General features: G+C 40.0%; 1 protein-coding gene across 2 annotated transcripts in view; it reads left to right on the top strand.

Moving 5' to 3' along the window:
- Positions 1–401: 401 nt before the first annotated feature.
- Positions 402–26028, top strand: part of LOC127621812 (dynamin-3-like) — a 74969-nt gene continuing 49342 nt past the window's right edge. For both annotated transcript variants that reach the window (XM_052095553.1, XM_052095552.1), the window contains exons 1-5: positions 402–844; positions 1307–1516; positions 17392–17465; positions 25168–25317; positions 25788–25991. In XM_052095553.1, coding sequence (XP_051951513.1) covers positions 1356–1516; positions 17392–17465; positions 25168–25317; positions 25788–25991 — 589 coding nt within the window. In that variant the 5' untranslated portion in view covers positions 402–844; positions 1307–1355. The remainder of the gene's footprint in view (positions 845–1306; positions 1517–17391; positions 17466–25167; positions 25318–25787; positions 25992–26028) is intronic.

Genomic DNA, 26028 nt, shown 5'->3' with positions numbered 1-26028 from the left:
TTACAGTCAAATAAATACAATTTACAATTATAACTATCTAAAAGCCACGGGCCGGCCCTGTAAACCATGGTTAAGGTATGTGTACTAATGCAAAGACATGCCTTGCCATTTACAGTATATATATATATATATATATATATATATATATATATATATATATATATATATATATATATATACATACATACACACGTTTAAAGTAACATTTTAAGCTTTGCTAGATACGTTTTTTTATTTATTAAATGTACTGCTTTAAATAGACAAATTCGCTCTAGTGTTATACAGCAACAAACTATGTGGTAACCTTGTAGTCAGTGTTATTTTTACTGGATGAGTGTACTGTACGGTACAGCGCTGACATGAGGCGGATGCACCCTTCCCCTACGTCACTTTTTGCGTTTCTTTGTATTTTGATGCTATTCGCTGATATTTTTTTTTATCGTACCTCATGCGTATGCGTGTATGAAGTAACTAGCAAAGGCTATGGATTCGCATAATTTTAAATGGCATTAAATCTGAACCTTCAAACCCATGAGGAGTGGCGTCTTTCACGCGCAAGCGTACTCATCGTTTAACGGGAACGGACAGTCGGCTGTCAGTGCTCGTGCATAAGTTGAGTCCAGTAGCCTACAGTCAAACGAGTGAGGGAAACAGGGGACTTCCACCGAAGATAGTTTATAATGTGTCTCCACTTGCTGTCTTTTACCGTTGCTTTCGGTTTGGCGAGTAGAGAAAGAACAGTAGGCTTAACGCTTTAAAATTCAGTCAGACAGCGTCGTTTTATTCAAGAGACTTTTGAATCGCTCCGTCTGACAGGACCAAACGCTCAGAATAACATATTCAGGTAATTCACATGCTAGTAGGATACAACATTTACTGCTTAGATAGTTCAGTATGTACACTTTGAAAATAAAAAAAATCTTATACAGGTTTGTTTTATTGGTTAAAAAATGAAAAAAAAAAAAAAAAAAAAAAAATCTGTCATAATTTACTCACCCGCATGTTGTTTTAAACCACCATAATTCTGTGGAGCACAAAAGGAAGTGAGATTCAGTAACCATTGACTTTTATTGAATGGGAAAAAAAGGCAATGAAAAATTATTAGTGACTGAGACCTTCACCTGCCTATATCTTTTGTTAGGTGCCATATGAGGGTAAATGATAACAGTAGGCTATATTATTTTTTTGAGTCCGAAATTACGGGAAACGATCTACTAAACCCTTATTAAGATAGCAGGTTGTTTACTAGTGCTTTTAAGTTTTAACGCTAAATTTGTAACGGTCTCTCTCATATATACATATAAAGCAAAGGAAAAGTGTTTGTTTGCGCGCCGCATCCTCGCGGCGCTGTGACCATGGGCAACCGGGGGATGGAGGACCTCATCCCGCTGGTGAACCGCCTGCAGGATGCCTTCAGCACCATCGGACAGAGCTGCAACCTGGACCTGCCACAAATCGCGGTGGTCGGGGGTCAGAGCGCAGGCAAAAGCTCTGTTCTAGAAAATTTCGTGGGCAGGTATGTCACCATCACTGTCATCTGTACTAACTGTGCAGTACTGTCCAGAATGTTATATACTGTCAACTAATCATTTCTGATTCAACACAGATCAGTATACAGAATCAGGCTTGGCTGAGATGTCATATTTGGGCTATTATTGCCAATATCGATTCCTGGTGAGCAAGGTGGCTAATATAATGCATATATATACTGTATATAATGCATAATTTATTTATAGCAAATTTGAAGGGCATTTTACAAAAAAGGGCAAAACAGGGCTAAAGTGGCATTTTATGTTGCCCCATCCATATTCAATAACATTTTGTTTATTTTTTCCAGTCTACTCTTTGTGTAAAAGCACATTTTCCTTAAGGTGTGCTTTTAGCCCAGTTGCACCCTATTTACTTGAAAAGCACCAAATATTAAAAACTAAAATAGTATTTTTTTTTTTACATTGACAAGGAAGAGAAACACCTGCTTGTCGGCTGAGCAGAAACAGTGATGGGCCGATGCCGATCATCTCAAAATGGTCAACTATTGGCAGATTACTCGGCTTGACTGATGTCAGTCTACAGTCACAATGTTGATTGGAGTCACTTTTCTGCAGAGGCAATGTGTACTGTATAGCCGCAGCAGGTGCAGATGATCATGCTCTCATCTGTAGTCGGGAGCAGTCACTACCTCTTCTTCCATCTGTCTAATGGCCTGCCAAGTCCATGTCCGTGTGCCATGCAGAACGAGAAGATTGACTCCATTTTTTTCCGGACTACTCGGATCATGAGAACAAGCTATGGTTCCTGTTTAAAACTATATAATTAGTCGAATGTGTTTGGTGACAGTTTGACTGCTGGTGATCTAATATTAGGGATAATCAGAACATACTGTATTTAAAGGAATAGTTCACCTTGATAATGAAAAGTTTGTCATTATTTAATTGCTCTCATGTTGTTCCAAACCCATATGATGAATATTTAAAATAAAAAATGATCTTTACGCAGATCTGTTCCATACAGTTCATAGTGACCTCAGGGTGTCAAGGACACACAAAAAGTACTACAAGCACTATACACTCACCGAGCACTTTATAAGGAATGTACACCTACTTATTTATGATTATCTAATCAGCCAATCATGTGGCAGCATTGCATTACATAAATTCATGCAGATACGGGTCAGGAGCTTGAGTTAATGTTCACATCAACCATCAGAATGGTGAAAAAAATGTGATTGAGTGATTTTGACTGTGGCATGATTGTAGGAGCCAGATGAGCTGGTTTGAGTATTTCTGTATCTGCTGATCTCCTGAGATTTTCACGAACAACAGTGTCTAGAATTTACTAAGAATGGAGCCAAAAACGAAAAACATCCAGTGAGTGGCAGTTCTGAGGACAAAAACACCTTATTGATGAGATGGGTCAACAGAGAATGGCCAGATTGATTGGAGCTGACAGAAAGGCTATGGTAACTCAGATAACCACACTGTACAATTGTAGTGAGCAGAATAGCATCTCAGAATGCACAACACATAGACAGGCTACAACAGCAGAAGACCACGTTGGGCACTTTATTAGGACCATAGTGTTCCTAATAAAGTGCTCAAAGAGTGTATATTATATGGAATTCCCTTTCCTGGATGCTTTGGGCCTTATTAATAACATGTGACAGATATTTTGATATTTTAACAGTCACCTTTTATTATCTTCTGTTGTCCTTGCGCAAGAGGACCTCACAGGATCTTCACTTTACATGCTGTTTTCCGCATGGAAAGGCTGAGCCTGTCCAACAGGAAGCTGGTGTGTGTAACAAGGAAGCTTGTTAGTGAAAGCCATTGTTTGCTGTGCTCAGTGCTCATCAGTTTGGTTTTTCTCGCTTGCTTGAGATGACTGTGTCTGAACAGCGGCTGCATGCTTATCTGTAAGGGAGGAGTGTTTGTCCTCAAGTTTCTGGCCATCAACCTCAAAGCTCAGTTTGTGTGCAAACTTCAAAGGAAGTTCAAGGAGATCCAGTAAATTCTGAATGACTCTTTTGTATACCACAGGATAGCTAACTATATAGAACAAGCTATAAACACTTTTTATTTCCAGTTTTCCCATCTCCATCTTTGCAATGCTGCAATTAGTTTACAAATATTCCCACTGTAAGAATATGAACGAGATTGCTCAAAATTATCACCAAATCAGTTAAGTATTACTGACAAACATTCTCATCTTAACTTGATTTTGAGTCTGGTAGCTGACTCTGAAAGAAGAGTAAGTGTAGTGCTGGACTTGCATAACCAGGCAGGGACAATTAATTCTTAACTAGAAAATCTGGCGAACCAGATCAGGAAATGAGGGCGAGCTTGAATCAGCACTGTAAACTGGGTAAAGGGATAGTTAACCCAAAAATGAAGTTTTCGAGTCACCCTCATGTCATTTTAAACATATACTGTATGACGTTAGTTTTTTTTCTGGTGGAAAAACAAAAAGAGTTATCTAACAGAATGCTCTGGCTGATCATTCCCATACAACAGAAGTGGATGGTGACTAAGGATGTTGAGCTACAAAAAAGACAAAAATACCATTTAAGTAAACCATATGACTTGTGCACTAATTTTAAATTCTCCAAAAGCCCTGCAATAGCATTGTGTGTGGATAACTAAAGAAAATTGAAGTGGTTATTATCTGAAAATATTACCTTCCCCCTAGCTTTTGAATGTCATTTGTATCTACACACTTCAGAGCACCATAAAGCAGATTAAGTAGCTCCTGCCTCTACGATTCAAAGGGTTACAACACCCAAAAATGACTATTCCCAGAGTACTAACTAGCTATTTCTAAGTGTACTTCACTGAAGATTATCCTACATTTTTAAGACAAACTCTCCTTTGGCTAATGTTTTGTGCTTGTAGCATAGTATTAATCTGTGCTGGGGAAGCTACTCAAAAATGTAGCTAGCTAAATACCAAATAGTCAACAGAAATTTTTTTGAATCTCGGCTGAAAGCTAAACTTAAGAAAACGTAGCAAGTTACACCACAAGCTACATCGCAAAAGTAGCTTGCTACATTTAAGCAACTTAAAGTCAGACAAAGCATCTAAAAGACTTATTCACATTATGTTTATCAAAGTCATGGTACAGCATAGTACATTATAGTACAGTATAGTGAAATACAGTATATAAGTATACAGTCTGGTGCGCTATAAAATGTATGTGCATGTAAAAAACATGTTCATATTGAGACGTGTCAATATGCAAAGTCAAAACATTTTTACATTTTATTTTTCATATTTATACCACTACCTCTACAAACCTATACAGATTTGAACAGAATTTCTTTGCACACTCCTGTATAAAAACTCTATGTACATCTATTATTCCTGTAATCCTGTATTTCTGTGTCTAGCTGTTGTAGAGGCCAAATCTAATGGTATTAGATGGTAATAACATGGTACTTTGATATACAATTACCATATTGATTACCATATTTCCAAGATGCTTCAAATCACTTTAAAGAATACATGTTACTACCACAGTACTTAGCTATATGATTACATATTCACATACAATTGTATTTACATGGTGTACCCAGGTAATCAGAATCAGAATCAGCTTTATTGCCAAGTATGCTTACACATACAAGGAATTTTTCTTGGTGACAGGAGCTTCCAGTGTACAACAATACAAACAATACCAAAAACAGCAGCAAGACATAGGTAATTAAAACAAAAACAAAAAAAAGAATAAAACATAAATAATTATACAAATACGTGCATACACTCACCTTCATACATACCCACAAACACACACGTAGTACAAATCTATTACAAATCTGTTATATAAAGAACCAAAACCAGTATATTATGTACAGAGCAATGTAAGTAATGGCAGAAGTGGATATGTTGGATAATATAAATAGAATTAAACTGTGTATTGCACATAATTATTGCTCAATGGGGCAATTTAATTGTTCATTAGATGGATGGCCTGAGGGAAAAAAACTATTCCTGTGTCTGATGGTTCTGGTGTTCAGAGCTCTGAAGCACCGGCCAGAAGGCCACAGTTCAAAAAGGTAGTGGGCAGGGTGAGTGCCTTTTTCAGCCTTTTTCTTCACTCTGGAAGTGTATAGTTCTTGAAGGGGGGCAGGGGGCAACCAATAATCCTCTCAGCAGACCGAACTGTCCTTTGTAGTCTTCTGATGTCTGATTTCGTAGCTGCACCAAACAGACAGTAATTGAAGTGCAGAGGACAGACTCAATGACTGCTGAGTAGAACTGTTTCAGCAGCACCTGTGGCAGGTTGAAGTACAACCTAAGGAAGTACAACCTCTGCTGGGCCTTTTTCACAATGGAGTCGATGTGTATCTCCCACTTCAGGTCCTGTGAGATAGTAGTGCCCAGGAACCTGAATGACTCCACTGCTTCCACAGTGCTGTTTAGAATGGTGAGGGGGGGGACAATGTTGGGGTGTTCCTCCTAAAGTCCACAATCATCTCCACTGTTTTGAGCGTGTTCAGCTCCAGGTTGTTTTGACTGCACCAGACAGCCAGCCGTTCAACCTCCTTTCTATATGCAGACTCATCATCATCATCTCGAATGAGGCCGATGACTGTGGTGTCTTCTGCAAACTTCAGGAGCTTGACAGAGGGGTCCTTGGTGGTGTAGTCATTGGTATACAGGGAGAAGAGTAGTGGAGAGAGCACACATCCCTGGGGGGCACCAGTGCTGATGGTACAGGTGTTGGAAGTGAAGTTTCCCTGTCTTACAAGCTGCTGCCTGTCCATCAGAAAGCTGGTAATCCACTGACAGGTAGAGGTGGGAACAGGGAGTTGGTTTAACTTAGTCCGGAGTATATCTGGGATGATTGTGTTGAAAGCCGAGCTGAAGTCCACAAAAAGGATCCTTGCGTATGTCCCCGGTCTGTCCAGATGTTGCAGGACGTGATGCAATCCCATGTTGACTGCATCATCCACAGACCTGTTTGCTCGATAAGCAAATTGAAGGGGATCCAGAAAGGGTCCAGTGATGTCCTTCAGGTGGGCCAACACCAGTCTCTCAAATGACTTCATGACCACAGATGTCAGGGCGACAGGTCTGTAGTCATTAAGTCCTGTGATTTTAGGTTTCTTAGGGACAGGGATAATAACTGAGCGTTTGAAGCAGCATGGGACTTCACACTGCTCCAGTGATCTGTTGAAGATCTGAGTGAAGATGGGGGCCAGTTGGTTAGCACAGGAACGAAGGCATGCTGTTGAGATGCCATCTGGGCCTGGAGTCTTCCTTGACCTTTGCTTCCGAAAGAAACGGCACACATCGTCTTCACAGATCTTGAGTGCAGGTAGTGTAGCAGGAAGGGGGAGGAGGGGGGTTGCAGGAGGTGTTAATGTTTGTGTGAAATGAAGGTCTGAGTGTGTGTGGGGTGTGAAATTGGGCCTTTCGAATCTGCAATACAACATATTCAGGTCGTCAGCCAGTCGTTGGTCCACCACAGGGTTGGGGGTAGGAGTCCTGTAATTAGTAAGTTGTTTCAGGCCACTCCACACTGATGCAGGTCCGTCAGCTGAAAACTTGTTTTTCAGCTTCTCAGAGTAGCTTCTTTTAGCCACACTGATTTCCTTATTCAGTGTGTTCCTGGCCTGATTATACAAGACTCTATCCCCACCCCTGTAAGCCTCCTCTTTGGCATGATGAAGCTGTCTGAGTTTTCCTGTAAACCATGGTTTATTATTGTTGAATGATAAAAAAAGTCCTAGTAGGGATGCACATATCCTCACAGAAACTGATGTATGATGTAACAGTATCTGTGAGCTCATCCAGGTCTGTAGCTGCAGCTTCAAAAACACTCCAATCAGTGCAGTCAAAGCAAGCTTGTAGTTCCAGCTCTGCTTCATTAGTCCATCTCCTTACAGTCCTTACAACTGGCTTTGTAGATTTTAATTTCTGCCTGTAGGTCGGGAGAAGATGAACCAGACAGTGATCAGAGAGTCCCAAAGCTGCACGTGGGACAGAGCGATATGCATCCTTTATTGTTGTGTAGCAGTGATCCAATATATTCCTGTCTCTGGTGGGGCATGTAATGTGCTGTCTGTATTTGGGCAGTTCGCATGTGAGATTTGTTTTGTTAAAGTCCCCAAGAATAATAATAACTGAGTCTGGGTATTGTTGTTCTGTGTCTGAGATTTGATCAGCCAGCTGTTGCAGTGCTATGTTCCCAGACGCGTTTGGAGGAATGTACACACACACCAGAATAAACGAAGAAAACTCCTGCGGCGATTAGAACAGCTTCCAGATTAGGACAGCACATCCTCTTTAACGTTGTACATCTGTATACCAACTTTCTTTGATGTAAAAGCATGTTCCATGCCTCTCGTTTCCCCGTTAACTCCGCGATGCGATCCGCTCTGAACAGCTGGAAGCCCGGCAGATGTAATGCACTGTCCGGAATGGCTTCACTCAGCCAGGTTTCAGTGAAGCACAGTGCAGCAGAGTTTGAAAAGTCCTTATTAGTATGTGTGAGGATATGTAGTTCGTCAGTTTTGTTGGGAAGAGAGTGGAGATTCGCGAGATGAATGCTCGGCAGTGCTGTTCAAATGCTTGACTCATCAGTTTAACCAGCACGCCAGCTCGTCTCCCTAACAACACAGCCGCGCCTCCAACTAAAATGTCCAGCAAATGTCTGAATATTCAAAAAACGTTAAAAGATTATCTGGTATGTGCTGCCGAATGTTCAGCAGTTCGTCCCTGGTAAAACTGACTGGTAAAAGATTACTAAACACAGGACAAACAAACAAAAACAACAAAAGAATTGGAGAGCTCCACAACGAGACGGCCTATATATATATATATATATATATATATATATATATATATATATATATATATATATAGATATATAGATTTTTTTTTTCAGATATTAATTGGGCTTTTCGTTTCACAATAGTCTTTATCTCTTCAAACATATTTCTCAACACAACTTTGCTAAACTGTGAGCGGCAGGGTTTATTAAAGGGGGTCGCGCACCAGACGCATCTGGCGGATGACATGGTGTGTTCTAAAATTCAAAACAATTATTTATTTTCTACAAAGGTACGCACATAGCACCAACACTCAGGGTCAACATTCTAAAGAGCCATGAAGTTTAAGTCACATAGATTTCCATAACATTTTACAGAAATCATTATCAAAGGACAAAGATTATTTACTATAACTGGATGATATATATGTCTTTTTGTGGTTTGACAGCTTAAATGAAAGACCTATTCATGGCTACATACAGAGAAATTGCAAAATAAATATTGCGCAGTTACAGCAGTTTCACTAACCTGCAAAGCAAACTCATCAACATCACTGAGTTAATTCTTATAAAACCTTTGAAAGTTACAAAAAACCTTTGTAACTTTGGACTGCCATCAGGTGCTTCAGCTGGTCCTGTGTGTTTGTTTGTGTGTATGTGTGATCATGACCGCAACCGGCTTCAGTAAATGGTATATCGCCCTCTTGTGGTCTCCTTGTGGACTGTTAAACAGAGGTCAACTAAGTGAGTTGGAAAACACTCCAATTTAAATGTCGACAAATTTTTAGGGATTCACCGAAATTTTGCCTGCTGAAAATATTTGTGAGAAAATGCTATTTTCATCTGAAAGAGAAAAAAATATGAAAATCTTGGCTGAAAATCGGAACAAAATCTGTAACTTTAAGATCAAGTAACAGAGACACTGACATGAAGAAAATGCAGAATTTTATGCGTAAAGATGTAAACAGCAGCTAATGTTTAAATATGTATTGATGGTTACAAGATTGTGCTTCTAATGGAGATGCGCATCAGTACAGTGTGTGTATGCATGTGTTCGCATGCACGAGCGCAACAGCAAAACACTCAAATTACTTTCTGAAAGCACTCTGTGGTGAAATTTATAATGCAACCGCACGTTCTGTTGGTATTTGCCTTGCCTAGTTGCCTATTGAAGTCTACATTCCCAAAAGTAATGGAGTGATCACACTCTTAAATATCAGCGTTAAATATCAAATTGTCACAACTGTTTTATGGGACATCACAACTATTGCATGTCTCAAAACTCACCCAAAACATTTAATTCATGCTTCAAAACCTAGTTATTGTATTAGTAAAAGCCAATGCCACCAAAATGAAAAGTTTTTTTGTCATCTTGTGAGTACTGGTCAAAATATTTTGATGTTTTTTCACCATGGCAGTCAACCCATGAAATATTTGTTATATACAAATTTCATTTTTGCTTACTGAATGCAGTGACTCCAGTCAACAGTAAGAATGCTGTGTATCACACTGAACTTTTAGATACTGATTTCAACAGTAGGTAAAAGATTACTGGGAAGTCAATCCTGTAAAATACTGTAGTACACACAAAAAGGTTATGTGTATAATGTATACAGTAAATTTATTTTTGTTGCAATGTGTTACATGTAAACAGAAAATTCACATTTGCGTGTCCATTTTTACAAATTTCTTACATGTAAACAGAAAATTGCCACAAAATGACATCCATGCAAAAAAATGCAACAATGCAAAAACTTGCAGTAGTTCTGTAAATTTTTTTATAAATTGTACCTCCTCACCGTATGTAAGCCTACAAGTTCCCATCTTCTTGGTGGACATTCTGTAGCAAACTTTCCATGTCATAGATATTTATGGAATATACATGTATGTCTGATAATCGAATGGATAATTTTGCATGTGATGCTCATATGATGAAAGAATGTTTAGCAGTTGTGAAGAGTATGACAATTTCACTGAGAATCAACTCATCATTTTTGATCAGCAAGTCATGTGCATTTAGTTATTGTGCAAACTGTACACAATTGTACTTGATCTTTTGCACATATGTGCTAAAACACATGCAATTTGCTTAAATGAATAAGAAATTCAAATCTGGTGTGAACAAGAAACTAATTGTTCAGAGATTTGAACTTATTGTTTTGAAAATATATATTTTTTAATATTTCTCAATCGAAAATTGAGCCAAAGCAATTGAAAAAAAAAAAATGTAAAAAGAGTGTTTTTCTGTGCATATTCAGAGGGTGAAAGGCCATTTAGTTTGAGCCACCATCACATATCACTGTAAAATATCCCCACCCCACTTTTAATCAGCGGTTTCACGCACAAGTCCAATTCAACCCGCTTTGCATCCACCGTTCGCGGTCTCACGCAAACAGGCAAATTCGCGCTTTTCATCTGAAGCAGGACCAGCGAGTGATACTGACACAGATAAAAACTCTATGTTTCCCCACTCACAATAATATTGACAAAATGGCTGATGGAAGGTATGCTTTTGTCCTTTGTTGTGTATTCATAAGTACTGTATTAGCACTTTGTGTGGTAAATATTTGCTTATGTTAGGCAAAAGACAGTTTATATATATATAGGCCTATATACTGTAAAGTATCTACTGTATATATTAGATAGATAGGTAGGTAGATAGATAGATAGATATTCCAAAGTCTATAAAAATATAATATATATAAATATAGGCTTCTGTATGTAAAGCATTTTTGGTTTCAGTTTTCAGCCTGGTGTCTCCAGAATTTTCGGTTTCGACCCCAAAATTTTCCTTTCGGTGCTTTAATTCTAATTTGAATATATCGATGCCTGAAAAATATATCGATAAAATAACGTGCCGATCAATTATCAATGTATCGATATTTTATGACATACCTACTAATAAGTGTTTTGATACTCTTTTGGTGGTAAAATGTATTTACCTGCAGTAGCCGTTCGCAAGCTGCACATGTTCATCACTGGCAAATTAAATGACAATGGTTTGGTTTCCATTGATTGTAGATTTGTTCAGATTTAATAGTTTAGATTTGAATTGCGAACCATTTCAGACTGTTTTGCTATCATAGGTGACCAATTTATTGCAAAGAACCGACTGAAAAGAGTGATTAATTTGTGAATCGGACAACTTTAGTTCTGATTCAAAACTGATGACAGAAAACCTACTGGGTACATGGCATGATATAGTGGTGTAGCCTTTGCTACCTAATTAATAAAATAGCTTAGCTACAGAAAAGCTACTTTATTTAAAAACTATCACCTCACTGCTGAGAAATGTAGTCAAGCTAATAGCTTAATAACACTGCCCATCACTGGTATGGATGGTATGTGAACAGAGACTCAGGGTTTGTTTCTCCCCTCACATGGCCTGACCTGGTTGTGTTTTTGTTCATTGTATTTTCTGATTTTTTCTGCCATTGATACACAAGTGCCAGCTTTACAGGTCACATACAGAGGTTGTACTACTTCCATCTTGAAATTGATGGCTTCCATTGTAAAATTTCCATCATGGTCTATTTTTATCCATCATATTAGTTTAAATTAGCTATATAATCTTCCACCCTGTTTTTGACCCACTGTCTGAAACGCTCGGCTTTGGCCTAAGCGCCTCCTTAAAACTTCAACTTAAACACCCACTGTTCTGAATTGCTAACATCATGTAGCCCCTCAAATTCAGCAAACTCAATCGGAAGAGAATGAACCTGGACATTATAAAACAAAATGTCAGGGTTTACACATAACACACATCCAACACATTGCATCTCAATATAGTATATTAAACTATTTGACTCATGCAAAACTGTTAACTCTCAGCACCATCAAACAGTCACGACATTTGAAATATTCATGAATGAAACGGTTTACTTACATTTTGAAGGGTTTTTAACTTTCCCATCCTTCAATAAAAGTGCCTTTGCAAAGCACAAGAAATCCATGCTGACATGAGGCAAAAAATTTAAACACATGATAGTCCAAAGAACGGTGAAATGACGCACTCGCATACTGTAGGCCTACTGAGGTGTGTAAGGAACACTCCGAAACGGTCAAAGACATCCATCGTCAAAGTATGTTCACATACCCCAACAATTAAAAATGGTGCAAATGGGCGAAAGGACGTGTCTATGATGTGTTTTTGCTCAAAACAACAAGAGGCACCAGCTGAATGAAAGAGAATTGCTTTTCCCTTTCAGAGTGTAACTTGACACCGCACCTTTTAAAAGCGGCAAGATACATGGCAGCAGTCAAAAAGTCTGTGTAGTTCATGTTCATATACAAATAAATTCAAAAGAGTCCAGATGGGCCCCTTGGGTGTTATGTTAGGAATAGTTAGCCACGGAAGACCTGCTCTCTCCAGCATCAGTGGGCGGGGCCAAGGGAGCGATGACATATGTTGTGGGATGTATAAATGCAAATGAGCAATGAGTCATGACGTCATGAACAGACAGATTTCAAAACGAGACATTTCAGCAGAGTGGCAACTATAAATGCTCTTTTTAGGCTGGAGAGGAAGTTATGAGTTCTGAAATTTACAGTATGTTTTTATAGTACAGTTACCTCTTATATGTCTTACGTTATTTATTTTTCTGGATGAGAGTGGCAGAGCATGTCTGGCGAGCTCTCACGCACACACATACAGCGCACGCAGAGAGCGAGCGGGCAGTTGAGAGAGAGTTACATAAGGACACATAAACTTGCAATTAAACGTGTATTCCTAACTGTAGAGAGCACATCAATATGAAGACAAAGCCAAATCCCAGACATTTTAAGCCAATATTGAAATCCCGTCCTGATGCTTTTTTCAGGACTAAAAAAGAAGACATAGCCATGAGAACGAAGATGTATTGTCACCCTACATTATGTGATTTATTGTAGCCATATTAACCTGATTTCTCATGGTAGTTTTGAACACTGTAGATGAGAGTGCAAAAGTTAAAACAAATATATATATATATATTTTCTTTTAATGCAGATAAGTGTGGAATAAAGTGAAATTCTGGGGTCTCTTTTATGCACCAGTATGAACTTCTGTGTTTCAGTCATATGATGGCCTACTTAGAGCTGATATAGAACAGGAAGTAATGAGTACGCGTATCCATAGCGATGAGTTATATATGAATGGCGGAGAGCGCTGCACCCTCAGCCATCTGTCTTCTCGGTATCACTGCCAGTCAGTGGAACAGCATAGATGCTTGAAGAAATGGGTTAATGAAATGAGATCTCACTGATGGAGGGAGAGTTGTGCTTGGGTTTGGGAGAGGAGGTAGTTGATATTTCTGTGACATATAGATGACCTCTGAAACAGAAGAGATGTTATTTAGTGACTTATAATTCAGCTGATCAATATGAAATCTTAAAAGAAGCACTTTTTTGTCTTGTGTCATCTTGGACTTACACTGCTGCCTTGCGGCATGGATGCAGCATCACTTAAAATCAATAGTTTTCCATTTTAGATGCCATTGTAAAAATGTAGTATTCACAGTCAGCCATGATTACGTTAATCAAAGAGTGAAAGTGTCAAATAACAGGACGGATACTGAGATTAAGCAAGCAGTATTGGGCTAGTCATGTGATGCTGACATGGCAGCCCCATGTGCAGACCCTCTCCATGTAGAATAAAACAGCTTTTATAAGGTTACTGATATGACTAGAGACTTCATTTTAATATGAGTGGTCACGTTTTCCTAAATATTTAGCAATTTTACGATTCATGTCTTTAGGAGTTAAACTTTTTAATGAGGAAAAAAATTACTTGAGGGCACCTTTAATTTACTGGGAATTTCCCAGGTTCTCAAACCAGTTTTATTTACATTTGCATTTGTAGGAGCCATAATATTATTGCCAGCATCTTTTGCCTTAGCCATTAGATGGTGATGCACACTTTGTGGTGGAGGGCGGGTTTTGCAGTCACCTGTTCATGTCATGTGATATATTTGGTACTCGGGTAGAATCAGGAATCATGTGGTTCTTACCATACCATACCACACATGCACGCATGCACACAGGAACCTTAGGAATTCGTGGAAATTCACAGGCTTTCAATATCTACCATTTTTTGTAATTTAATATCTCATTATTAAATGGGATTTTTAAAACATGTCCACTCATGAGGCAGAACCAAGGAGGTCTAATACCAAGAAAAAGCTCTCGGATAACAAAATAAATTATGTTACGTCAAGGTACACGGTTACTTTTCAAAACTTGATCCGACACTGAATGCTCAAGGAACCTAGTTTACACTTCTGATGTTGCTATAACAATACAAAAAGCACTTACCAATTAGCTTGAAGTGAAAATCAGCCTTCAATTTCTGTTTAAGTAATCAATCAAATGATCATGCAGAACATCTCAGGTTTTTAAATCTAAAAGGATCTCTTTCTCAACGGCGATAGCGGCAGTGACCGCTGACTCTTCAGCAAGATCTTGCGCTCTTCGCTTTCAAATTACGTACATCACTTAAAGCATGATTGCATCACTCAAGGCCAGCTAGAAGGCCTGGACAGGAACATATGCTAAAGATCACACCCACCAAGAACAAATAAATCAATCTGATTGGCTGATGAATCTGACACTCTGAGTTTAGATGCCCATTAATTTGCTGTTGAGGGATTCTGTGGAAATTCTGAAAGCCTGACGGGGCAGAACAAATATTCACGCCCTGCTTTGGCTAAGGAGCTCGGCTTCGGCATGCGATTTATGAAACAGATGTCTCACTTTGCTTGTAAGCATCGAGGAATAATTTCTGATTGGATAAACTTTTTGCAATTTATTTGTAGATGAATTAGGAGTGGAAAGCGATTGAAAATACAAAAAAGATCAATGAGAATGAAAGGATGAATTTTTTATTTATTTATTAGGCACGTTATGCCAGCTGAGAAGACTTTGCTGGCCCTGAGAAATAGTCACTGCTTATTTTATGGTGTGAGTTAAGAACGCCTCGAACACCCTGCCCTGGCTTACTGGAAAGCCACTACAGCATTTATTGATTTAACATGCACTTTTAAGGAATGTGACATACAAATGAGGAACGTTACAACAGAGGCTATTCATCAACAGTAACGTAATAAGTGCTGTAATACAAAGCTCCAAACATAGCTAGATCAGCACAAATTAGAAAAGTCTTTTAAGTATAACAGAGCAATTGATGGTCATTTTTGTGTGAACTACTCCTTTAATGTCCAAATTATTTTTTTAATTGGTTATTTCAGTAATATAACACTTAGTTAAACACTCACTGAAAAGTGTATAGTGAAAAGTGTAAGCAAGGCTATGTTACACAAAGGCAATGTTCAGTCCTGTATTATACACATCTGTTTACTACAGTTATGCTTGGTTCTGGGGGTGGGACAGGGTGAATTGAAGGGATAGTGGAGATGAAAGGAAAGAAAAGGGGAGTTAAGGAGGGTGGAGCAGAGGAGAGAAAAGGGGCTTTGTTAAATGGGCTTGAAAGTAGAGGTCAGTGGTAAATACTGGTAATGACTGGGAATCTAAAGGACATTGTTAAAGTAGTATGAGCCATGGGTCAAACACAAAGACAAGTCATTGCCTGGGTGAAAGTTCAAGTTAAATACCACAGGCTGGCTTGCGCATTCATGCTAGCTCATATAAATTCTATGGCTCATTTACAGGGGAGTCAGTCCTTTTTACATTTCCCAATAAAAATGTGAGTGATGCTTGCCCATGCAAACTCGCCGCCTCAATGCAACGGTGTTGTGGGTGGTTGCCAGGGGATTGCTAGGTGGTTTCAAGGGTGTTGTGGGGGATTTAAAATTAAACCTGACCCGTACCCAACACCGTGTGGCCCGACCCTACCCGGCCCGAAACTGAAACTATTTTTATATTTATCTTAATTATTTTATAATTATCACTGTCTTTATAATTTTTTCTCCTAGCAATAATGTAAGCATTGTAGGTTATGTTCGTTACAGTATTGTAACAAATATACCATTTTCATAAGACATGGCAGCCCCAGATAAAAAACATTGCCTTACCATTTATCAAGCGCTAAAATTTGCGTGGTGCAGAACAATTTGGAATAATATGAAACAATGTAACAGTCCCCTCTATGCAGCCTGGACATGTTCAGAACTTTGAATCTGTGTTACGCCTGTGCTAAAAACAAAATAGATGCAGCGTTAGGTTTGTTTGAATCTCTAACCCCAAGTATGAGCAGTAATAATAGTGATGCCTGCCTTAGCAACAATAAAAGGAAATATAATGTTGCAGTTGCACTAGGGTGATTTTAATTTTCTATCTGAATGATTCTACTAGCTGTCTCATGGTTGGTTCTACCTGCATGACTGGCCCCCTCTGTGGATGCCATTAACTGGGTCTGATCCAGTGGGAGTTACCCTCTATTTTGGGCTATAGTTCTGTTTTATCTCTGCACACACCCTATTTCCTCTGTCATCTTTATCATCCAGTATAGTTACTTCATCTCAAGCCTGGGATATATCAGACCTAATGGAAAGCACTTTTTTCAATTGAAAAGTCCAACTTTTCCCATCATTGTATTGTTCTTTTAGAAAACAGGTTGGATAAATAACAAAAATCTAAATTGTTTCTAAGACAAACAGGCCTCAAAATCATGCCATTGGTTGAGCCAAATGTTGACATGTCGGCCCGCTCAAAAAATCAGAGCAATGATGAAAGTGCAAGTGTTTATGCTTTTTGGGGTAATCAATCTACAAATGGCTTAGTTAGAATTGTCTCTGTGTATTAAACTGGTATTGGAGGAAGTATTTTAACATAAAAAACACAGACTCTCGATTCTGATTTGACTAATATCAGTGAAATAAACTGCCTGTGATAATTTAAGGCTAGAATGTCCACCAACTCATCTATAAATGTACAGGCCAGTAGAAGTTGTGTGTAAACCTGCCATAAATATCTGAGTATGATATGGTTTATGGTTTCACTGTGAGACTGTACACGCACCAACTGGATTAGTCCAAGTATGCAATGACAGAGTTTCTGGCTCTGTGCCCCAGACAGAGACTGTGTCAGTGTGTCATTTGAAGGGAGTTGATTTGCTTGAGGATTCATTAGACTGTTGTATGTGTTTATTCATATGAGCTTTTAACAAAATGCTATGTGCTATATTCTCAGAGATTTCCTGCCAAGAGGCACAGGGATTGTTACAAGGAGACCACTTGTCCTCCAGCTCATAAGTGCAACCTCAGGTATGAGAGACACTCACACACATATACACAAGTATACCTTTGATTGGTTGTGATACTACATTGCCCATTGATCATGTATTATGCTTATATCATTGACTTAATATGGACAATAATCGAAATCAGTGGTCAGGGCCGTTTCTGGGCATAGTCGAACTAGACAGTCACCTAGGGCACCATCAGCCTGAATAAACCAGCGATGTCAACAACAGTGATCTCACCTAGGGCTCCGAAACGGTCAGTATCGGCCCTCTCAGTGGTTCACAACTGGTGGGTTGCAGGTCTGAAAAAATTATAAATTCAAAAAATAAAATGCAACTACTTGTATTATCATGTATAGTTCAGATTAGGGTTGCCAACCCGTCCCGTAGAATATGGAATCGCCCTGTTTGAAATCCATAGGGGATGCCGTTTGTCTTGTATTTTAGCATCTCACACCCATACTGCTGAGAGTAATGGAGATTTAGGGCCTATTTTAAGAGCGCAAGCGTTATGCGCAAGGCAATGACTTAAGTCATAAGCCATGACCTCTAGAAAGTTTAACACAAACCTCATAATTTTTTGTTTCTACAAATGGCTTCAACAGCGATAGAAGGGACATAATTTGATGTTCTATGAAATTTATTTCCACCTGCTGGTGGAATCACCAAACTGCAAATGCAGGAACTGAAATTGGAATTTGCGCTTAGTTAAGACATGGTATTGTAACGTCTTAGCAATACCAAATTGTACTTTGCTCCACGTTACATACTATAAACCCACAGTTTGCGTGCCTACACCCACAGTAGCACAAACACTCCCACCCACGACAATTACGTTGTCTGTCAATGACAATCGCTGCAAGGTCTCGCGGCCCGTCGACTTAAACATTATATTCACTTAAATATGTGGGCCCAAAAGCCTAGACAAAGGTCTGCGAATGTGAGGGCCCCAGCAGTCTTATAGGTCTGCTTTGCATCTCTGTTTCTAATTAAATTATTTTGAGCCACTCCTTAACAACACTTGTGTCATATTTGATACATGATTTTCTAAAGCCTCTACATCATCAACATAATCAAAACTTGGCTGAAAACCCAGTTGTATGCAATGCACTAGATGTCTACTGCCCCCTGGTGAAAGTTGGAAAGTCTTCTGGAAGTAGAAGATCTTGTAATTTAATTTCCAATTATTGTTTTTATGTGAAATCTTTTCTGATTTTGCTAGTAAAATTAACAGTAACTTTATATTGCTACTGATATTTCTAAGTGAGTATTTACTGAATTGAAGCAACGTGTGTTAACTTTTTAATTTTTTTGTATATAATTTAATAGGTATATCTTAATATACAATCTGGCAGGGCGGTGGGCGGGGCCGGTTGTTGATTCTACACACCCAGTCTGGCTAATCAAGCCTCTGAGAGGGATAAAGGCTGACTGCGAAGATGGTGCGAGAGAGAGATTGGGCTTGACAATATAAATAATAGTTTAATGAGAAACTTAAACAAAAGACACAAACACACAAATGACGGACATGCCCGTAAATGATCTCTCTCTCCGCACCATCTTCGAATCCATGCACCATGTAGAATCACCACCAGGCCCCGCCCACCGCCCTGCCACATTCCTCAATCATCATTACTTTACATCCATGCCCACCACAACATTTTTTTGTTAATTAATTAAAAACTTGTAATAATAATTTAAAAGATATGCCTATATTTAAAGTGTGAACAGCTTGTTATTTTACATTTGCAGCTTGCTCTGTCATTATAAAAATCACATGGTTTTATATTACAAGCTACTATAATGCCATTTTACCATGTTTGGTGTATAGAAAACATGATAATAGATTTTATTCAAAATATAATATTATTTGATTATTATTATTATTATTTGATGTGCTGAATTGTAATGTCATACAATGTCTATAGAGAAAAGAGAGGAAATTTAATTGCCATACTCACAAATATTTGGTACCCCAGGGTGTTCTCTAAACATTCTCTATCTGCATGTTTGCCCAACATTATAAACAAATAACTTGCCTTAGGTGGTTAGGGAAAAATAACATATTGATATTTTATTTTCACACACAAATGTTTGTGGAAAAGTACTGATTAAACTAGATACGTAAAGTTTTTTGAGACAAACTATAATCTTGGTTTGACAAAACCTTTTTGTCAACGCTTGGTCTTACAGTCATAAAAAATAATGAGCATTCCAAAACAAGCTCATTTGAACTTTCTGTCAATGTAATGTCGTCTTGAGGATTTGCCACTTTGAAAGCAAAAATGATGCCTTCGCAGGGCACTTGTTTGTGAGTAATAATAATGGTAGCCAAGCTGTAGGATCATTCCAAAAATAATTTCCAATCAAATAAAATGACCACTATTTTAGAGCCCCACACCTTTCAGCCCTCCAAAGCTCTCACAGTGGAGGGTGAAGTCTTTGAATAGGGTATAGGGATGATCACTTTTGAATAGAACACACCCCATAATTCATACGAGTAAGAACAGATATAGCAGCATGAGCCAGAAATGCCTGAACTCTTTGCAGATTTTGTTGGATGTAGCTTAAATAAGTGAAAGTTAATAATATGCAGTTCCATCAAATAGCCTTCAAACATAAACAATAAAGCAGTGTGAATATTTGAAAGAATTTGATTGTTGTATTTTTATTTTGATACACACAACAGTATAATCCGATTATAGTGGTTATGACAGGTACTGTATTTTAAAATTAGTTTAATTAAAAGCGGTTTAATAAATTAGTTTAATAAAAAAAATACATTGCAACCCTCTGCAGATACATGATTGAAGATCATTTTAATCACATTTTAGCTTTTTAGAAATTCTTGATTCTAGCAATAATATGATGTCAGGAAATTGCATATGGAATCATAATGATGCCACTGTGTAAAATGTTATGTGAGCAACAGATTTTCAACAAAAACTTTCACAAGATTGAAACCTAATTATGAAAATAGAATTAACATTTAACTTTAAAATTTTTTTTTGCCTTAGATGTCCATTGTGACCTGCATGATTTATCTCAGTGGGTGTCACGTTCCCCTGTTGTCTGCCCTGTGTTCTGTGTCTCACCAGTCTATTGTTTAGAACTACATTTCCCACAATCCACCTGCCGTCATCACTGCCATTTTGTGTCATTGTCCACACCTGTTTATCATTTGTAATCATCCTGTCCTTGTGTATTTATACCCTGGTTCTTTGTTCTGTCTTTGTTGATCGTTGAATGTTGTTGTTAGCCTGGTATGTGTTCCCTGCCAGAGTTTTCAGTTTGTTTCATCGTGTTCCTAGTTTTATGTTTATTTCCCCATTGAGGGTTTTCCTTTGTGTTTATTGGTTTGACTGTTTAAATAAAGTGAGCCTGCATTTAGATCCGCTCTCCTCGTCTGCTTCGCTGCCTCATTCTTAACAGAACGATCGACCCACAAATGGATCTAGCAGCTTACCTTATGGAACTGACCCAGGCGGAGTTGACCATCCGCGATTTCTCCCACTTCTTTTCCGCTGTTGCCATCCACACCGGCTTTGACGACGCATCCCTAAAGACCATCTACCAGCTCGGGCTACCAACATACCAGCTGAGGGAATTGCCGAACTCCGGAGCCCTGACGTGGAGGGAATATGTGAGTTTAGTCTTGGGAGAACTCGCTGCCGGGGAACCACCTCTCTCGATCCCGGATTCCGCCTCTGGGCTTTCCGTGCCTGCCACGGCCAACGAGCCAGCGTTGCCAGCTTCGTCCGCCCGGCAGAGGAGGAGAAGAGGAAAGGCTTCTGCTCCCCAGTCTCCGCCTGCCATGGCCAGCGAGCCAGAGCCCACGCCTGCCACGGCCCGAGCTTTCCAGAGCTCCGCCCTCCGAGCTTTCCAGAGCTCCGCCCTCCGAGCTTTCCAGAGCTCCGCCCTCCGAGCTTTCCAGAGCTCCGCCCTCCGAGCTTTCCAGAGCTCCGCCCTCCGAGCTTTCCAGAGCTCTGCCTTCCGTGCTTCCTAGAGCTCCGCCCTCCGAGCCTTCCCGAGCTCCGCCCTCCGAGCCTTCCCGAGCTCTGCCCTCCGAGCCTTCCCGAGCTCTGCCTCCCGAGCTTCCTGAGCCTTCCAGAGCTCTGCCTCCCGAGCTTCCTGAGCCTTCCAGAGCTCCGCCTTCCGGGCTTTCCAGAGCTCCGCCTTCCGGGCTTTCCAGAGCTCCGCCTTCCGGGCTTTCCAGAGCTCCGCCTTCCGGGCTTTCCAGAGCTCTGCCTTCCGAGCTTCCCGAGCTTTCCAGAGCTCCGAGCTTCCTAGAGCTCCACCTCTCGGGCCTCTCGAGCCTTCCAGGACTCCGTCCCTCCAGCCTCTCGAGCCCCTCAAGCCTCTTGAGCCGCTCGAGCCGCCCAGGGCTCTGCCCCTCAAGCCTCTCGAGCCTTCCACGGCCCTTCTCCCCGAGCCTCCTATGGCTCTGCTCCCCGAGTCTCCCGAGCCTCCTACGGCTCCGCCTCCCGAGCCTCCTACGGCTCTGCTCCCAGAGACTCCAGAACTTTCTAGGGCTCCACCTCTCGAGCCTCCTACGGCTCCGCCTCCCGAGCCTCCTATGGCTCTGCTCCCGGAGCCTCCCGAGCCTCCTACGGCTCTACTCCCAAAGACTCCAGAGCCTTCTAGAGCTCTGCCTCCAGAGCCTTCTAGAGCTCTGCCTCTCGAGCCTTCTAGAGCTCTGCCTCTCGAGCCTTCTAGAGCTCTGCCTCTCGAGCCTTCTAGAGCTCTGCCTCTCGAGCCTTCTAGAGCTCCGCCTCCCGAGCCTCCTACGGCTCTGCCCCCCGAGCCTCCTAGGACTCTGTTCCCAGAGACTCCAGAGCCTTCTAGAGCTCCACCCCTCGAGCCTCCTACGGCTCCGCCTCCCGAGCCTCCTATGGCTCTGCTCCCGGAGCCTCCCGAGCCTCCTACGGCTCTACTCCCAAAGACTCCAGAGCCTTCTAGAGCTCTGCCTCTCGAGCCTTCTAGAGCTCTGCCTCTCGAGCCTTCTAGAGCTCTGCCTCTCGAGCCTTCTAGAGCTCCGCCTCCCGAGCCTCCTACGGCTCTGCCCCCCGAGCCTCCTAGGACTCTGTTCCCAGAGACTCCAGAGCCTTCTAGAGCTCCACCCCTCGAGCCTCCTACGGCTTCGCCTCTGGAGCCTCCTACGGCTCTGCCCCCAGGGACTCCAGAGACTGCCAGGTCTTCGCCTCAGAAACCTCCCAGGACCTCCTGCCTGCCCTCTGTGCCCCCTTGGACCTCCTGCCTGCCCTTTTTGCCCCCCAGGACTTCCTGCCTGCCCACTGTGCCCCCTTTGACTTCCTGTTTGCCCCTTGTGCTCCCTTGGTCTGTCTGTTTGCACCCCCCCCCCCCCCCTTCTCTCCTTGGATGATTTTTTGTTTTTTCTTGGAGTATTTTCTTTTTTCTGAGGAGCGTCTGGAAGCCGCTCCTTTGAGGGGGGGCTATGTCACGTTCCAAAACAAGCTCATTTGAACTTTCTGTCAATGTAATGTCGTCTTGAGGATTTGCCACTTTGAAAGCAAAAATGATGCCTTCGCAGGGCACTTGTTTGTGAGTAATAATAATGGTAGCCAAGCTGTAGGATCATTCCAAAAATAATTTCCAATCAAATAAAATGACCACTATTTTAGAGCCCCACACCTTTCAGCCCTCCAAAGCTCTCACAGTGGAGGGTGAAGTCTTTGAATAGGGTATAGGGATGATCACTTTTGAATAGAACACACCCCATAATTCATACGAGTAAGAACAGATATAGCAGCATGAGCCAGAAATGCCTGAACTCTTTGCAGATTTTGTTGGATGTAGCTTAAATAAGTGAAAGTTAATAATATGCAGTTCCATCAAATAGCCTTCAAACATAAACAATAAAGCAGTGTGAATATTTGAAAGAATTTGATTGTTGTATTTTTATTTTGATACACACAACAGTATAATCCGATTATAGTGGTTATGACAGGTACTGTATTTTAAAATTAGTTTAATTAAAAGCGGTTTAATAAATTAGTTTAATAAAAAAATACATTGCAACCCTCTGCAGATACATGATTGAAGATCATTTTAATCACATTTTAGCTTTTTAGAAATTCTTGATTCTAGCAATAATATGATGTCAGGAAATTGCATATGGAATCATAATGATGCCACTGTGTAAAATGTTATGTCAGCAACAGATTTTCAACAAAAACTTTCACAAGATTGAAACCTAATTATGAAAATAGAATTAACATTTAACTTTAAAAATTTTTTTGCCTTAGATGTCCATTGTGACCTGCATGATTTATCTCAGTGGGTGTCACGTTCCCCTGTTGTCTGCCCTGTGTTCTGTGTCTCACCAGTCTATTGTTTAGAACTACATTTCCCACAATCCACCTGCCATCATCACTGCCATTTTGTGTCATTGTCCACACCTGTTTATCATTTGTAATCATCCTGTCCTTGTGTATTTATACCCTGGTTCTTTGTTCTGTCTTTGTTGATCGTTGAATGTTGTTGTTAGCCTGGTATGTGTTCCCTGCCAGAGTTTTCAGTTTGTTTCATCGTGTTCCTAGTTTTATGTTTATTTCCCCATTGAGGGTTTTCCTTTGTATTTATTGGTTTGACTGTTTAAATAAAGTGAGCCTGCATTTAGATCCGCTCTCCTCGTCTGCTTCGCTGCCTCATTCTTAACAGTGGGTGTCAGGAAATAATTATTACTATTTTATACTAATACTAATACTAGGTTAACATTAGGTTTATGGAGCAGGGCTTTGCAAACCCATCCATAGATGCTGCTATTTGTTCAATTCTTCAATATTTAAAATGTTTGATGAAGATAAAATATTTCATAATTTATTATTGTCCCTTTAAATATATGTACATTTACACATTTTGATATATACTTGTTTTTGTATTCATAATTTGCAGAATTAACATTGAGTTTAGATTCATATGTATAGCAAGCACTAAAATGGAATACTGTCTCTTTAGGAACGGCATCTGCTCAGCATACTTGTTTCAGTTGAGTGTTTTTTATTTTTATTTTTTACCACATCTGCCCTTTTGTGTGATTAGAATTAATCTGACTGTAAATAACAGAAAGAATATAAAAAGAGACTTATATCTCTGAATAAGGATTAAGTGGATCTCAACTTTAAAAGATAGTTCACTCTTAAATATTATTGACCCGGTGGAGCCTTAAAAGAATATCACTAGTCATAATTGTAGTCACCTGCATCCCGGGCTATGGTAAATATGACTTTGTTTGCTTTCTGCGAGGATAAACCTGATTTGTGCCAACCATAGTTTGTTTTGTGCCATGAGTTATTGGCTGGCTCACATTTAGAAACCTAAAATAATACATTTTCTATTTCTGCCCATGTCATGTTAATAATTTGGCATATTTGGGCCTATGCAGATTATAAATTTGACACATTTAAAGACATTTTCCCTTTTGTATGATAAACAATATTGGTACTATGTAGGATCCCCACTTGTTGCCCAATGAACTAGGTACAAAACCAGTTAAGAACCACTGACCATTGAATGTTGGGTGCATTTATTGACCAGAAGAGGACAGTGTTTCCCATGTTAAGGAGCAGAATTAGTCAGTTGAAAGATCTATCAATGAGCATTGGTTTTTTAGGCACTTTAAAAGGCATTGCTGAATTACAGTCTTTTCCCCTTCTTTCAGATGCTTCCCTTTTGTAATTCATACTTTCCACTCTTTGCCATAGAGTATGCAGAGTTTCTGCACTGTAAAGGGAAGACGTTTACAGACTTTGATGAGGTTCGACGGGAGATTGAAGCGGAAACAGAAAGAGCCACAGGAGCAAATAAGGGCATATCCTCCATTCCCATCAACCTACGTGTCTACTCCCCTAATGGTATTATTGTCTTAAAACAATGAGTAATTTTTTTAAGCTGCTGTAAGTGATATATATATATATTTATAAAGTTATAGTGTATGTGTTTTCCCACTGTACTCCCAGAAATGTTAAATCTTTCCACTTGACTTGTTGTTTGGCTTCATCTTATGATGTTTGTTATCTGGTCTGTTCACGCACATGTGCACTCCTCAAAATTTTTTAACAACGCAGCTTATGTGTTTACATGACCACATAAGCCGTGTTCTCCGGGAGAAATCTGGGTGTGTTAAACCGCTTTCTCTTAATCCCTTAAATGGCGTAAGGAAATCAGCATTCTTTTTACATGATGTTTCTGCTGCTTACCGCAAAACCCCGCAATAAGCCGTTTTCTTTATGTGCATGAAAATGTGGTCATTGACTGAATCAGACATTCTTTTACTAAATCTGTCTCTCTGTCCACCTTTGTCTTTGTTTTTCTCTTCCCACAGTTTTGAACCTGACCTTGATAGATCTTCCAGGCATAACTAAAGTCCCAGTAGGAGATCAGCCCCTTGACATTGAATACCAGATCAGAGACATGATTATGCAGTTCATCTGCAGAGACAATTGTCTCATCCTGGCTGTCACACCCGCTAACATGGATCTGGCTAACTCTGATGCTCTTAAACTGGCCAAAGATGTGGATCCTCAGGGTGAGAAAGAACCTAGCAGCTTGATGTCTTTTGTTTT

This window comes from Xyrauchen texanus, chromosome 28 (genome assembly GCF_025860055.1).
Source record: "Xyrauchen texanus isolate HMW12.3.18 chromosome 28, RBS_HiC_50CHRs, whole genome shotgun sequence".
NCBI lineage: Eukaryota > Metazoa > Chordata > Actinopteri > Cypriniformes > Catostomidae > Xyrauchen > Xyrauchen texanus.
This window is presented reverse-complemented; position numbering and strand designations above follow the sequence as displayed.